At 44.7% G+C, this 15,497-nt stretch overlaps 1 protein-coding gene across 8 annotated transcripts in view; it reads left to right on the forward strand.

Moving 5' to 3' along the window:
* EPC1 (enhancer of polycomb homolog 1) overlaps positions 1 to 15,497 on the forward strand; it is a 59,381-nt gene that overhangs the window by 7,416 nt on the left and 36,468 nt on the right. For 2 of the 8 annotated variants that reach the window (XM_048952293.1, XM_048952292.1), the window contains exon 1: positions 7,647 to 8,061. The exons of 2 other annotated variants lie outside the window; for them this stretch is intronic. In XM_048952293.1, the coding sequence (XP_048808250.1) occupies positions 7,909 to 8,061 (153 nt within the window). In that variant the 5' untranslated portion in view covers positions 7,647 to 7,908. Of the gene's footprint in view, positions 1 to 7,188; positions 7,213 to 7,644; positions 8,062 to 15,497 lie in introns of those variants that run through there. 4 more of the 8 variants (XM_048952291.1, XM_048952289.1, XM_048952290.1 and 1 more) reach the window with 4 other exon arrangements.

Genomic DNA, 15,497 nt, shown 5'->3' on the forward strand with positions numbered 1-15,497 from the left:
TTAATTTAGAAATATTAACCAAACTACGGTGTGTAATGTAAAGGAATTCACTCCTTTATAGTAATTTGTGTTCTCACAAATTAATAGAATCCTTACTACTTCATTCTAAAAGATTATTTTGAGGAGCAGTAGAAGTGCAGTAATGGCTTTTTCCACTCTTTTCATAACTTAGTTTCCTCCCAAACAGGTAACTGATTGTTGGTGGCTTTAACTGTCATTTTGGGTGTTGTTTAGTGGCATTACACCTTTCAGGTTCAGCTTAGGTTTTCAGTACTGCCCATAGTAAATTGTTTATTGCCGGATTATGTTTAGACTTCTTCCCTGAGTATGCTGGATTTTACTTTTGAATACGTGTGGCTGGCTGAACACAGTCTCCGAGTAGGATGGCCCTGCTAAAATGGCATCTCACTATTTTCACATGTGGAAAAAGGTTGTCTGTTCTAAACCTATTAGAAGCTACACAGTTCCTCCCATAAGCAGTGGCATGTAACCAGTTAGAAAGAAAACAGTAAATCCTTACTTACAGACTAGTTCAGATACTAGTTTGGTAGGCAGAAGCTTTCAAATATATAGCATAGGACGATGTTTTACTGTATTGAGTATGCATTAAATTGCACCTGGCTTGGTTACTTATGAACACAAATCCTTTTGCATGTGTTTATATCATTCCAGCCTGCCATATGGTGTATGGCCTTCACAAAGTGGATCATGACATAGACGAGGGCAGTGGCAGTAAGCTGTATCTCACTAGGGAGCATAACTTTTGGCATGGATCTCTTAACTGAATTTCCTTCTGATTTGTATAGCTGGTTTTTATTTGTTTGCTTTTGTTGAAGTATTTAATCATGTTCCCAACTTGGTATTCAGAGCAGCTTCATAAGCAAGTATGCTGATACGAATGAAGAGCAGTGTGGCCACAGAGAATCGCAGAATGGCTTGTTTTGAAAGGGACCATAAAGATATCTGATTGCAACCTCCCTGCTGTGGGCAGAGCCATGTGGCCCACGGCCCCATCCTGGCCTTGAACACTTAAGGGGAATCCACAGCTTCCCTGGGTAATCTGTTCTGGGGCCTTATCACCCTCTGAGTGAAAAGTTTTCCCTGCTTTCTAACTTAAATTTCCCCTCTTTTAGTTTAAAACTCTTCCCCCTTGTCCTATAACTCTCCAACTATGCCCTTTAGGTACTGCAGGGACACAATGAGGCCTCCCTGGAGCCTGCTCTTCTCCAGGCTGAACAGTCCCAGCTCCCTTGGTCTTTCCTTGCAGAAGTGCTGCAGCCTCTGAGCATCCTCATGATTTCCTCTGGACCTGCACCAACAACTCTATGTCTTTTTTGTGCTGGGGGCCCCAGGCCTGGACACAGTACTTCCAGGACCTTCTCTGCAGGACTTCTTTCACTGATTTCTCCTAGTCTGTACTCAAGCAATGGATCATGGAAGCCTATACTTCACCCTCCTCAACTTGCCTATCTCTTACCATAGCTTCAGTATCTGTTCCATGATCTTCCCATTCTGAAACTGAGCTGAAACTCTCTCACCTGTATTGCCCTGGGACTTCCTTTCTACCCTTCTTAAAAATGTTTCCATTTTTTTCTAGTCATTGGAGGCTCTGTCTGACTGCCATGACTTTTCATCTCCTTCAATGAGCACCAGATCCAGTAACATTTCATCTCTTGCTGGTTTGTTTAATACCTGCACCAGAAAGTTGTCCTCAGTGCATTTCAGGAGTCTCCTGAATTGCTTACAGCCTGCTGTATTGCTTTCCTGGCAGATACCTGGATAGTTGAAATCCCCTGTCAGGATGTGAGCCTGTGAGCACAAAGCCTCTTGTAGCTGAAGCAAGAAGGCTTCAATAACAGGCTTTCTTTGACCGTGTGGCCCTGACCTCCAGATGTCCTTTACTGGTCCAGTCCCTAATTTTAACCCACAAACTCTCAGCCTCATCAGAGGTGGCTCTTTGCAATCTACCCATTTCTTAACACGGAGGGTAACTCCCCCAAGCCTTCTTCCCTGCATATCTCTTCTAGACAGTTTGTAGCCCTGGATTGCAGAATTCCACTCCTGTGATTTGTCTCATCACATTTCTGCGATAGCAATTAGGTTTTGGTTTCCTAACTGCACCATGGCTTCCACCTCCTCCTGCTTGTTCCCCATGCTGTGTAGGAGAACTTCAGCTGGGCTATCAGCAGCCTTATAGAGGATCCTTCCCTAATTTTTGGGGGGCAATTCACAGGCATTTCCCTGCTGCTTCCTAAAGTGTTACTGTTCTGGTTCGTCTTTGTCACTCAGAAGTACATCTCCTTCCACTGCTGAATCTAGATCATAGCTCTGCTCATCAGTTCGGCCAGCTCGCTGCCCAGAACACACTTGCTCCACCTGGCCAGATCTGGTGCCCTGCCTGGTATCAACGTGCCCAGCCTCTTAAAGATGTGTCAGAGCAGGACTGCAGTATCTTGAGCTAGTACCGTTAATGAAGGCAATGCATTACAAAACCACAGGCTCATGCTCAGAGCCTGACAGCTATTGGTCATAATGCAAAGTGAAGTTCTCTTCTGACTTCCTGCATGTAGTTTTAAAATGTGAAATCCACTGATCACATGGTAATTCCTTATTCAATTTAAAGTATGGCCACTTGCAACGAACTGAAACTTCAGATTTTGTTGCCAATTTCTGCATTTCTGTTTAGAATGGTGAAAACATAGTTCTGAAACACTGCTATATTAGACATTACTGTAAGATACTGTTTATGAGATTAGCTGTCATTGGTTCTGTAGTGGAAAAAACACATGCTTGTGCTTAACACTTCCCAGTTTCTGATTTTATCAGGTTGTTACATCTCCAAATTAAAAAATAAGCATTAAAAAAAAAAAAAAGGCAGGTTAGGAGTCTAAAGGATTGCTTTTACCGCTAGGTGTTGAGTAGGAACAGAAATAAAATATCAACTGCTTTAATATCTCTTCTCAGCTCTGTTTTGTATTCTGAAGTGTAAACTAAAAGTGGTTAGAGAAAAATAAAAGGTAATGTAAATAGTTGGTCTTTCAGTACACGTACCTTCCCATTCACTACAGAATAAGAAATTTGTCAGGTTTGTCTTATGTACACATCTATGTATGTGTATATAGATAAATAGATATACACACATACATATAAAAGTTGAAGAACGTTCTTTGAGACAAGAGTTGAGGAACAGAGATTGACTCAATTGCTACTTCAAATTATGATTTACTAAGAACTTCAGGCAAGCTTCGTACCTGTTGTATCTTGACCAGGGATTCCTAAAATAACTAGGTGAATATACCATTCTTTGAGATATCAAAGCTATGAGACACTAAATAATGTTTCAGAAAACGGCATAAGACCATAGGCATTCTATACCAGCTTTGTAGTGTGGTGTCTGCACACTGTAAGTTTGTTTGACAGTTCCATTATCTCTTCTAGAACAGGTAGTTGACACCAGCAGAGAAGGTGAAATGCACTGTGGATTACATCAATTCATTTATGGTTGAAATCTTTATGCTGTTAAGATAATTTCCATACACAACCACTTACTACTGTCGTGTGACTTCTTATAAAATGAATAACCTTTAGTGTCATATTTGCGTACACTTAGCTCATTTTAATTCAAACTGCAAGCACTTCACCAAGATGACTTAAATGAATATAGCTATTTGTAGCTATATAGAACATAAAAAAAATATAGCTGATGGTTAAACTTGAACAGAAGAATTACTAGCAAATGTAAGCTGGAAATATGCATACAGAGTCCATTACTTACTATAGGATGAAAGAACCACCTATGCTTTTTTGAATACCCCAGGAGTAAGTCATTCAGGAATGAAACCAAAGTATGGCAGTTTCATAATGGATTTTTTCTCAGTACGTGATTACTGAAAATAGAGAAGAAATATCAACGATATGTTTTATCAGTACAGAGTAGTCACCCTTTACAGAGCTAAGAGGCAAAAAACAGCTTATCAGAATTGCTATACAATGAAACGATAAGTGAGTTCTGCAACAACAGAAACTGGGTATAAGATAGACCCAGAGTGAGAAAAGATCAGAAATTCCAAATATTGATGGATATGTAAAGTAGCATATAACTTAGTGTCCACAGCACCTTCCTCAGTAAAACATGGTAATGTCTTCTATAGCAACTGTTCTAAACGGCTGGTGAATGAGAAACATGCTTTACCTTTCATATGTTCTACTTTAAACTTCTGCTATGGTTTTAAGCAAGTGCAGGAAAAGTGTGGCCAGAGATATCAGTATGTGTGGGATTTCTGATATCAGCTTGACTCCTCGCTGGGGGGCACAGAGTACTGTTGCAATGAGGCTGGAGAGTGGAATGTTCACAGTTAATACTACATACTGTTGTGAAGATTTATTTTCTCACTCATACATGTAATATTAGCCTTTACATTACACAAGTCAGCCTCTGTTCTGTACTTGATTTCAACCTTTGGCTCCTCTATATTACACTTACCTTTTTATAATTGGAGATAAACTAAAAAGAAAATATTAAAAACAGAAAATGTAAGTTTAACAACTTTCTCCTTAAGTTTTATATCCTTAAATTATAGAACTATTTGATTCCAGAAAGCACCAAAAGTGGTGTGCACCATTTAAGCCATAAGGCCTTTATGCAAGGCTATTTTCTGACTAGAAATCACAAACACTGTTAGAATGGGAGACGATATTGAAATCTGCTCAGGAGACAACCCGTGTTTAATGAAACTACTGAAAACCTTTTGGTTTTGACTCCAAAAAATTTTAATGTACAAAACAAAATAAATAATGAAGTTTCAACTAAACAGCAGTAACAATAACAACGACAACAGAAGCTGTCAGGTTCTTTATAGAATTAGAAACAAAATAGAAAGTTAAGTAATTAGGCTTCATAAACCCAAGTCGGGTGCTGTAAGAGACTGTCTGCAGGTTTGTATGGAACAAACTGCTGGATCTCCTCCCATAATGCTCAATCCGAATGTAGTAGCCTTGACTGCATATTGAGATCTGCTTTTATTTTACCATCTAGACAGATTATACAGACAGATTATATATATAAAACCATTGTGCAGAGTTCTTTCTTTTTGATAAAGCTCATTATTAAATATAATTTCTTTGAGATCATAAATAGATGGAGTATGAAAGAAAAGTCCTTGATGTTGTAGAACTATTTTCATCTGTTTGTTGAAAGAAGAGAAAGAATAAACCTTCCTCAGGGTTTCAAATGATTGTATTCACCACATTTCACTTCTCTTATAGGTCATTGATTTTCACTTTTTTAAATGGATACCATACACTTTCTCAACTTTAAACTAGAGAAAGGCTGCATTATGCTGTTTGTTCATTTAATAAACCTGACAAACAACACAGCGTAAAAAGACACATCTTTTGTATGTAAAAATTCAGTATAAATGCATTTATTTGTTGTTGCTAAGATTAAGGGAAAATAGTACTTTTCTGCAGCAGCTACATTTACACTTACTGATCTTTTACGGAGAGCTGTCAAAGCCTTTGGGTTGTTATGCAAAACATGACACCAATTTTAGATTGACTGCTGTCAGAGAGCAGCGTTGATGTCTACAAATGTAATGTAAAAGTATTTTGGTAAATGTCTCCAAAATGGCAAAATGTAAAATATATCTGCATGTGCAGATATAGAGCGGAAGATAAAATGGAAACACCTATCAGTCTGTTTTAATACCTGCATCTGAAAAGCTCTGTACTGTTCCTGATATTACCTTTGTAGAACTGAAATTGGTGCTGATGTTGCATTGCTTTGGAATATCCTTGTTCTCAAATCACAATTCTCATCTCACCAGCAAATTAACTAAGCTGATTTTGAGGTTTAATCAGTTTTTGCCACAAAACAGTTGGACAGTATTTTATTGGTAAAACATTAAAAGCTGATGAGTAAAAGAGCTTGAGGCCAGCATTTCATCTTATTGCATCCTGTTTGTGTCCAAGTGTTATTGTCCGTTCTGCACGCTCTGCACTTCAGCCCAGAGAGGGGTTAGAAATGCAAAGGTCAATTAAGGATAAGCTTAAACTTGAGTACTCTATAGTTGAGGATGTTTTCTGTACTTCGCTTTTTGTTATGTATTGTTTTTCTTTCATCAGTGAAAGTGGAGAATCATACATAATTGCCTTATTTTTTGCTTGGCTTCCGGGTGTTTCATTTTTACTGGGGGTTTGAGGTCAAAGACTATGCATGACAATGTGCTGCTATTTATCTTTTTCACTGCCTTTTCTGTCTGCTATTTGGATAAACTAAATTATTCAGTATTTGTTAAAAACTCTGTAGAAGTTTTACATGCAATTTATTTTAGGATTACTGTTTCCAGCTAGGGAATGCTGAAGCTTTAAAATTAGCATAAAAAGCAAGATGCAATTCTTGCATTTGGCTTTGCTGTAATTACTGAAACACAAATGAATACAATGATACCCTTCGGTTCATACCAGCATCCTTTCAAAAACAAGCAAACAAAATATTTCAGATCAAGTGACATTCTTCCTAGCAGCTGTCTCCCACAGCGTGAGCCACTTGCCACGCAGAGCTCCCTGTCCCAGGGGCCAGTGACAGCAGGTGAAGCAGTTCCATGCTCCTGCTGGGAAATCAGGCTTAAAAAAATTAGCAAACGAATCGAATCCTTTTTTTGGTTGCATATCCTTTTTTTCCTAAAGTTCCATTTCCTAAGAGTAATATGTGGTAGAGAAAGAACAGGTTTTGGCTACCGCATCTCATAAACAGAAGCGGTCATAACGTGGATTGTAGCGTTCGTCGAATCAGCAGTACCGGGCAGGGAGAAGTGTGTTGTGACCCCTATAAGGCTGTCTGGGGCAGCCCGGGAGATGTCACTGAGAGAAAGCAGGCTCGGGACATGCCGTCCCGCTTAGGAGAGCGCTGGTGCGGGTAGCAGAGATCTCTTCAATGCAGGCGGGAATTGGAGCGGTTCACGTGCCCGCACCTCAGCGCTCTAACTGCCGCTCGCAGCTCCTCGCGTCGCGCTCCGCCTTTCTCCCTCCGTGAGCGCGAACGTGCGCTGGGGTCAGCGAGAGGCGGTGGGCCCGAGGGGGCGGGCAAGGCTGCCGCGGGGCTCGGGGCGCCGCTTCCCTCCAATGCCGCGCAAACCCGCGGGCGCCGCTGCGGCCGTTGGTGGGGGCGCCGCGCTCCGACAGGAACGGGCGGCCCCACCGCCGGCCCGAGGGGTAAGTGGGCGAGTAAGCGAGCGACGCGCTCAGGACGGGCTGCCCCGGCCGCTCTCCGGCGACGGGAACGGCCGGGCTGTACTACCACCCCTTCTCCCCAGCGTCCCGGGACAGGCTGCGGGTCTGTCAGGGGAAGGCTTCCCCTCGGGAGGCAACGTCCTAGCCTCCTCACGAGCGGTTGCCGCCTTCCCCGCGGCAGCGGAGGGCAGCGGAAGGCTGCGGAGCGGAGCCGTGTCCGTCCCGCTGGGTCGCAAAGAGCGGCGGCGGCGCCCGTGCCCGCTGCCGCCGACTGCCGCCGGCCGCCGCGAGCTGTCCCCGCGCTCTCCCCGCGCTGCCGTGCCCGCGCTGCCGTGCCCGCGCCGCGCGCTCTCTCCCCCGGGCGGCGCTGTGCCCGCGCCCCTGCGCGATGCAGTGTGGGAATGGCTGTGGCGCTGGGGTTGGCTGAAAGAGGCGGCCAGTCGAGGTTTAATGTCCGCCATGTTGGCCGTGGCGTATTGAGCGGAGCCGGAGCGGCGGAGGAGCGGAGCCAGCGCCCAGCCCAGCCGGCGCCGCCGGGCCCCGTGTCGGAGCGCGCCCCGCCCCGCCGGGGGAGCCGCGGTCTCTCCATGAGAGCGCTCGGCGGGGTCCGGCTCTCAGCTCGGAGCGCTCTTGCTGTCGCCCCCCCCTCCCCAGCCGGAGCCGCCATCGCCGCCTAACATGAGCAAACTGTCGTTCCGGGCCCGGGCGCTGGACGCGTCCAAGCCGCTGCCCGTCTTCCGCTGCGAGGACCTGCCCGACTTGGCCGAATATGCCTCCATTAACCGGGCCGTGCCGCAGATGCCCACGGGCATGGAGAAGGAAGAGGAGTCGGTACGTGAGACCCCCCCCCCCACCCCCCCCGGCCGGGTCCCTCCATCCCCCCCGCACCCGGGGCCCCCACCTTCGCCTCTGCGCAAGCACAAAATGGCCGCCATCTTCTCCCCGCTCTCCCCGCCCGCCGGGGGGGGGGGGGGGGGGGGAGCTGGGGAGGGAAAGCGCGGAGCCCCTCTGCCCACCGCCGCGCCCGCCCCCAGGGCTCTCTCGCGGGCCCCTTTCCCCCCCGCCCGCGCCCCGCGGCGGCTCGCGGTCCTCCGGCGGGGCCCCGAAAGGCACAAAGGGCGTCACGTGACCGCGCGCCCGGCCGCCATTTTGTCTCCTGGTTCTCGGAACGGGCCTAGTGCGGCAGCGGCGCAGAGACGGGGCCCGGTGCTGCGTCGCGGCTCCACGGGGTGGCGCTGCCGAGCCTGGCCCCGCCGCAGGGGGCGCCAGGAAGTTGTGGCGGCCGCCGCGGGAGCGCGCGTCGGCCCGGGCCGCGCTGGGGGCGGCGGGAGGGAGCGCTGCAGGCGGGGCCGTCCCCGCGCACGTGTCGGCGCGGAAGAAGCGGGAAGGGCTCTGGGCGTTTGTTAGAAGGCCCGCGAGACGCGCGTGGGCTCGGCGAGGCCGGACGCTCGTTGTGTGGCGAGCGTGCACGCGGCTCCTGCCGCACAGCGCAGCTGTCCCTGAGGGGCTCGGAGTTTACACCGCGTCCGTCCCGGCACTGCAGCGCGATGTAGCGGCCGCTTACCGCTGGGTGCCCCGCGCCGCGTTTCTACTGGCGCTGCCCGTAGTTCTCCGCGTGTCTTTAAGTTCAGTTACTGTTTTTGCTCAGTCAGCTTTCCCCATCAGCACATGAAGTGCGGCAGGTAGGAGCCGCAGTGCTGCCGACAGGGCTTAGGTCTGTGGGGAACGTGGTTGTGACAGCTCTGCACCCCTGCGGCTCAGTTTGCTGTCAGGCTGCGTTGGCTGTGAAGTTGTGTGCTTCCAGATGCAGCCAACTCTGAGCTGCTTGTCTGAAACATACACATGTGTGGGCTCTGCAGAGGTACTCTGCTCTTGTAGTGCTGAGTTAGCTGGTGCTGTGAGTTTTTTTTTATGGAGCACCAAGGAGGACGAACGATTCCTGGAGGGTGCTGCCCTTGGCACGTTGCTGTCTCCGCTAACTGCTCCAGAGTTTTTGCTTTCCCTTCTGTGTCAATGCCTGCTGCTTTAATGTAGCTCAAGGAATATTTCAAAGCCCTGTGCGTGTCACAAATAAGTCTGTATGTCCACAGAACTGTTGGAGGTTTACTTCTCATTTTGTTGTGGTAACCACGAAGTAGTCATGTTCAGGCAGTAATGCTGTGCTGAGGTAGGCTTCGTTCTTTCACATAGGAAGTATATTCTGAACCAACGCATGTGCATTCTGACCCGAGAGCCTACTGCTTGCCCCAGAATTCCAAAATTTGTTTGATGACTCACTTATGGAGTTTATTTTTTGGTGAACAGGTAGCCACATGTGCATATGTTCTTGTGTAAATGTCAGACAACTGTTTTTCACTGTTTACTTTGCAGTTATAAATCTCTGGAGTAGAAAGTCACATGGAATATCTGTTTGTCTGCCCACAGATATGTACTAGTGAAGGGAAAGTAGTCACAAGCAAGGGAAAATTGTTAAACATTAATTATAGGACTTCGTTTCTGTGGTTAATGCAATGCTTTTGTTAGCAAAATCAAGCTTTGAGGGTTAAACCCTAGAGCTGTAGGTGCAGGTAAACACTTTTTGTAGTTAGCTTGCTCATGCCTTTGTTTTAAATGTGTGTGCATGCACTTGCATGCACTTACATGCACAGACACACCCCCAGGAGAAATCTGTTCCCTGCCAGTAAACACAGGTGTCTTCGGAGTCCTTTCAGTGGCTTCTTAAATAAAACGGTTGGTGTTAAACTCTTCCCACTTCTTCTTTCTACAAACTTGGCAAACTTCCTTCCTTCTCTCACTCTACTTAGTTTTCTCCTGGGCTTTCTAGTGGTCTTGGCAGTGGAGGCCGACAGCAGTCTGCTGAAGTTGTGGCTGTTGTAGGTGTAATGCGCTGCTGCATTCTTCTCCCTGACTTTGTGCTGCGCAGGGTTTTGGGAAGTTGGAAGGTATTTGTATTGTGCAGCAACAGAAGACTTTTTTAAACTGTTCTCTTCTAATGCTTATGAAACTAATGCCATCATCCATTTCTTTACAGACAGATGGTAAAGCCTTCTCAGGAATCTAGGGGGAGAGGAGGGTGGTCATCTGTAGTATTTTTTATAAATAGGCTTGTAACATTGCTTTGAGATCTGCATAAATGTAATTCTAAGTGAACACAAAGTTGGAGTTCAGAACCCTTCTCTTGACAAAATGGCTTTCCCTAGGGAAAAATGCAATCAGAGGTTTAATAATCAAGCATTGAGTCACAAGATATTTAAATGTCTAATTAGTGTTGCGATGCACCAAAAGGAATCTATTTTGCTTCCCTTTCATCTTAGCTTTCTCCTATCCTGTTCCTTCAAAGAATAAATATGGAAAATAGTACATCTGATTGTCACAACTTGAAACTTCAGATAAGCAGTGATGTTTTGTAAGAATCTTCTAAAGGTAAAGAAAAACCCTTATGCATTCTAAAATATGCAGCAGGTAGTGGAGATATAGCAGCTATTACAAAGATGTGACAACCGTGAAGTGATAACCGTGCTACCAAGCAGAAGGGTGTACTTTACCGAGGCAGAAGTTCAGTCAGCGGTTTTGTTTGGAGGTAAAAGACTTGAGAATGAAATGCTGTTTGGCCTACAGGCAGGTGGTGCTCAGAGCTGCCGACTGATAACTGTGTTCTGACAGTTTAGCTCCCACGTTCCTTGGGTAAACACGTGGCTGTTGCCAAGTCTGTTGCTAAATGTAAGAGACTGAAAACAGTCAGGAGACATGTGCATCTCTTAATGTAAGCCTTCAAAATGTAAGGATGTTCTTCTGCAATAATAATGTACATCCACTGCATTATCTCAAAGTCTTGTTTTTGAGCCAAGTGTGTCCTTAGTGCTGGGATTTGAGCAGTCAGAGAGCAGGGCGCTGTTAATACTGCAGTAAAGCAGACTTGAGTACCAAGTCCAATTCGTAACAAACTGCCAAAGTAAGGACATAGAGGGTGTCAGGTGTGTTGGTCATTGGGGAGGGATTGCTCTCTCAAGATAGTAATTTGTGTGGCCTGTGTTGTTCTTTTTTCTTTTTTTTTTTTTTTTTTTTTTTTCTTTTTTTAACTGGAAATTCAAATTTCAGGCTGGAACATAAGAGACATGGCAAAGCAGAGCAACTTATTTGGGAGAAGTTGTTTTTCAATGGTTCTCTCAAGAGGCTGAGGCTTTCTAGCGTGTTCACTGCTGTGTTATATGAAGAAATCATGCACAGCTTTACAAGCATTACTAAGTATGCGTTGCAGTGTACATCACTGTAGTGAATTTTCCTACACTTCTGCAATAAATAAGTCTGTATTCATTGGGGCATGGAAATTAATGTTTTATTTTCATTGGGTGTGTTCGTTATCCTGATGTAACTATTGGTATTACTGTACTTATAATAAAGTTTTCAGTGTTGTATTTCCATTTAGCCTGTGTATGCTAAAGCTTATGTAAGGTAGATGCTCATTTTTCACTGGGTGAAGTTTGTCCCAGCCTGTCCCTCTTTGTGTTGAGGCAGAGGAGAGCATATCAGCGGTGAGAAGCCTTGTTGCTTTGTGTTACTCTTAACTTTCTCTTCTCACAAAGCTCATGTTTCAGTGGTTAATCTCTACACTCTTAACTCCTCCTCATCCTGTGAGGCTTCTCCTAGTCAGTGTTGTTAATAGCAGAAACAATTAAGCACCCAGAACCTGAAGTAGTAGACTGTATAACTGCTTATTTGGTTCTGTTTTCCTTGGCATATCTGTTGCAATACAACTAATACACTGCACAGAAAGTGGAATTAAGTCTGTGCGTGCTGTTGTGTGCAGCAAGTTCTATCATACTATTTATCTGGTGTTTGAACAAACAGTTGACAAAGCTGAAAATGTGCTGTTGGTGTTATTAAACCTGCAGTTGTGGTTCTCTTTCCTGCCCCAGCATGGGAGATGTTGAAGGGAAGTTTACTTGATAAAATGTTATTAGGCGTCCTTACTCATTATTTCCTGATACTAGGGTGACCATACGGTATTTTCAAAATGTTATATACAAGCTGGTGGAGGTGACTTAATATTCATTCAAATGCTTTGAGATGTTTGAAATGAGTTGTCTAGTGGAACATCTCTGGTGTAGCGAGCACTGTTCATTTCACCTTTACTCAGTTTGGTCAGGCTCAGATATTGCGTCCTCTCTGTAAAACTCCTTGAGCACAGCTACTGTAGTTCTTCTCCAGGTAGTGCGTGCAGAGAAATGCATCCTTCCAAATCCATGCTGAAAGTGTTGGGAAGCTGGTGTATCCAGGCTGCAGCATATCAAGAGACATGGAAGTGTGACACTAGGGTATGTGGTTTAGTGGGCATGGTGTGATGAGTTGACAAACTGCCTGAGGTCTTTTCCAACTTCATTGTTTCTGTGATTATCTTGCTGCTGGAACAGCTGTTTTCCACCTTTCCAAGCGAAAAAGCTAGCATGGAGTGCACCAGATGTGGCCTGGAAGTTGCCATCTAGCCACGCTGAATTTAAACGTGAGTGAATCAGGTGTATAGCTGGGGCATGGTGAGTGAGTCAGCATAGGAAGAGTCTTGGTTTATGTACTTAAGTTTCACTGGAGAACCTATTATCTTTTTTGGTTAGGGCGTACTTCAATGCTTAAGAAACTGCATCCTGTGTGTGCCTCCCTGGAAGTACGTGTTTTCTTCTAATGAAATACCTGTGTCCATGACACTTGAGTACTCCAAGTAAAATAATCATACCTTGCTGATGTATGGTTCACCGATACAAGTGCTCTTGGATCTTGTGGGGGCAGTCAGAATGGGATGAATGACGGTTGTGACAGGTACTGTAACTGAATCATTAGTTTCAAGTCTGTTTTTCCTTTTTTTTCTTTCATGTTCCAAAATGTAGTGCATTCAGCTAGGAACAAGTAGAGAAAACAGCCGTGGGATTTAACTGACAGTTGGTTTAGAAATGGCGGTGCGTGGCCTGTTGGTGTGCCCCAGGAGTCTGGCTGACTGGGGAGCTGCAGGCAGAGGATCGTCATGCAGATGAGATGATAATGCAGTGGTGGGTCTGCACACTGCCAGGATAACGTGGAGTGGTGAAGGGGCTGTGCTGTAGCACTGTGTTGGAAGCACCTACTTCAGGTTCTCAAATACCATTCTGTTTGCTGTCTCTGATCGTGGGCATCTCGTGGAAATCAGAAGCTCCAAATCCTGTTTTGAAATACAGGGGAATGTCATTCATACTGTGGAGGATGTGAATTAGCCAACTCCTTCTAGAAGAATTTCAAGCTGGGCGCTTGTTCCAACAGAAAGCTGTTCTTTTTCTCATCAGTTCATCTTCCATTAAAAAATACTGCATATTAAGACAACTCCCCATAAAACCCTTCCAGAAGAGTTTAGAGCAGTCCCAAGGGGTTAGTTTGATACACTCATACTGAAGTTATTTTTAACCTTTTCTTGGTTTCCTAGTAATTGTGCAGAGGGCCCCTGTGACAGCAGTGGTTTTATGTATAGCACAGTAACCTACTTTGAGTCCATGGTTCATGCTCAGACTTAAAATAGGCTAGTGAGAGCATTTTTAGAGCATTTTTACTTAGGATGGTTAATCCTTAGAAGAGATTAAAATTGTCATTCAACTTACTTGGTTTAAGATTGAGAAACTGCTAACCAAGTTTGGGGGCTGTATTCTGAACGGAAAGGATGGCTGGGAAAGGAGTGCCTGTTTGAGAATGTGCTTCAGGGCTTTGTATGGCCTCGGACCGGACAGTTTTACCTCCTGGCAATTCTCATGTTCTCTATTGAGGAGGAGATTCATCATCACTTCACTGTTGTTTGTTGCTGATGTTATGCCATGTAATAGATTTCAGCAAGTGAACAGGTAATAATTGTATGCAGTGAAATATTTAGTATTAATTTTGGCATGGGATGGTAATCCACTAATTCAAACATTTGAGAATCACAGCAACGTGTCTTCGTGTTTCTTTTGATTTTAATAGCTAAAATCTTGTATTTACTTCTAGTAGAACTTAAATAGTCCATGGAAGCCTGCCTAACACTTGATCCCATGTAGTAAAACAGTGTGGTGAGGCAAGCTCTTCACAGTGGTAATGTGTTTTTGTGTATACTGTGTATATACCACTCAGCTTGTTGCTGTCTAAGCAGTTATGTTACAGCTACACGGTCATACTCCTGAGCAGTGTATCTGTATTTGTCTCATTACCAGTTAGCAGAGTATTCAAGGTGAGCTGTGCACATACCTGGAAGTTACTGCCTTTTTCAAGTCACTGTTCTTAGGAACGTGTGCTTGTGTGCAGCAGAGCACTGTGCTGTAACTCAATGGCCTCAGGTAGCTGTAGTAAGTTGCTTGTTCTTTTTCCACTTCATTAGTACTCTTATTTCTCTGAGAGGAAAGACAAATGTCCAGGAGTGCATCAAGTGACTCATGCATCAGAATAAAGATCCTGGTAGTTGTCTGATGTAACCCCTTCCTGTTTAATGAGCCTTTATATATGCTCTTCTGTTCTTGCCAGCAGTGTCTTTATTTCGCATCTTACGTCTGTTGTGGGACTAACCCAGTCCTGTGAGGGGCCTCTCTGCTTAAACAGATAAGTGACAGTGAATTGAGGGTGAAGTAAATGTTTGAAACCTACTGGTCTGCCTGTCTGTTCAAGCACAGGTGCTGTCGGTGAGAGAGGAAGCAATTCTCATGTGGTTCAAGTGCCACTCTGAAAGATTAATTTCCTTTCTATTTAATCAGAAGTTAAGAAATTCACGCTTCTTGAATTGAAATGGAAACTTTCAAGAGGGTTGTTGTTGGAAAAGGTTTCTTGCCAGTATCCAAAGTGATGCATCTTGGTACGAAATTGAGCAGATCACAGTTAGGAGGTTCAGATTGATATGGTAAAATGGAGCTGGTGTGAATACAGTGATCAAGTAAATGACTCTTACATCTTACATTCACACCTTTACACGTTCACAATTTCACAATTTGGAGGTTATTACTTCTAGTTCTAAATAGAAATTAGGGATCTAATATCCTCCCTGGAAGACTTGCCAAACTTGCCTTTAAGGAGAGGTTTGTAGTGAAGGCTGCCCTATGTGTGCAGTTAGTGCTGTTGAGCATATTCTAATTGGAAAGGCTGTGGTCTGCAGGTTGTTTGCTGATCAGGTCTGCAGAGCATGTAGCTGCTTGGAAGGTGTTAGAATGGAAAGTTGACTTCTGTGTAGGATTCTGTTCTCAGATACTTCTTAAATCGAGACTTTATAATGAAAGTATACTGATGATGGGTTA

Source organism: Lagopus muta, chromosome 7 (assembly GCF_023343835.1).
Source record: "Lagopus muta isolate bLagMut1 chromosome 7, bLagMut1 primary, whole genome shotgun sequence".
NCBI classification, from domain to species: Eukaryota; Metazoa; Chordata; class Aves; order Galliformes; family Phasianidae; genus Lagopus; species Lagopus muta.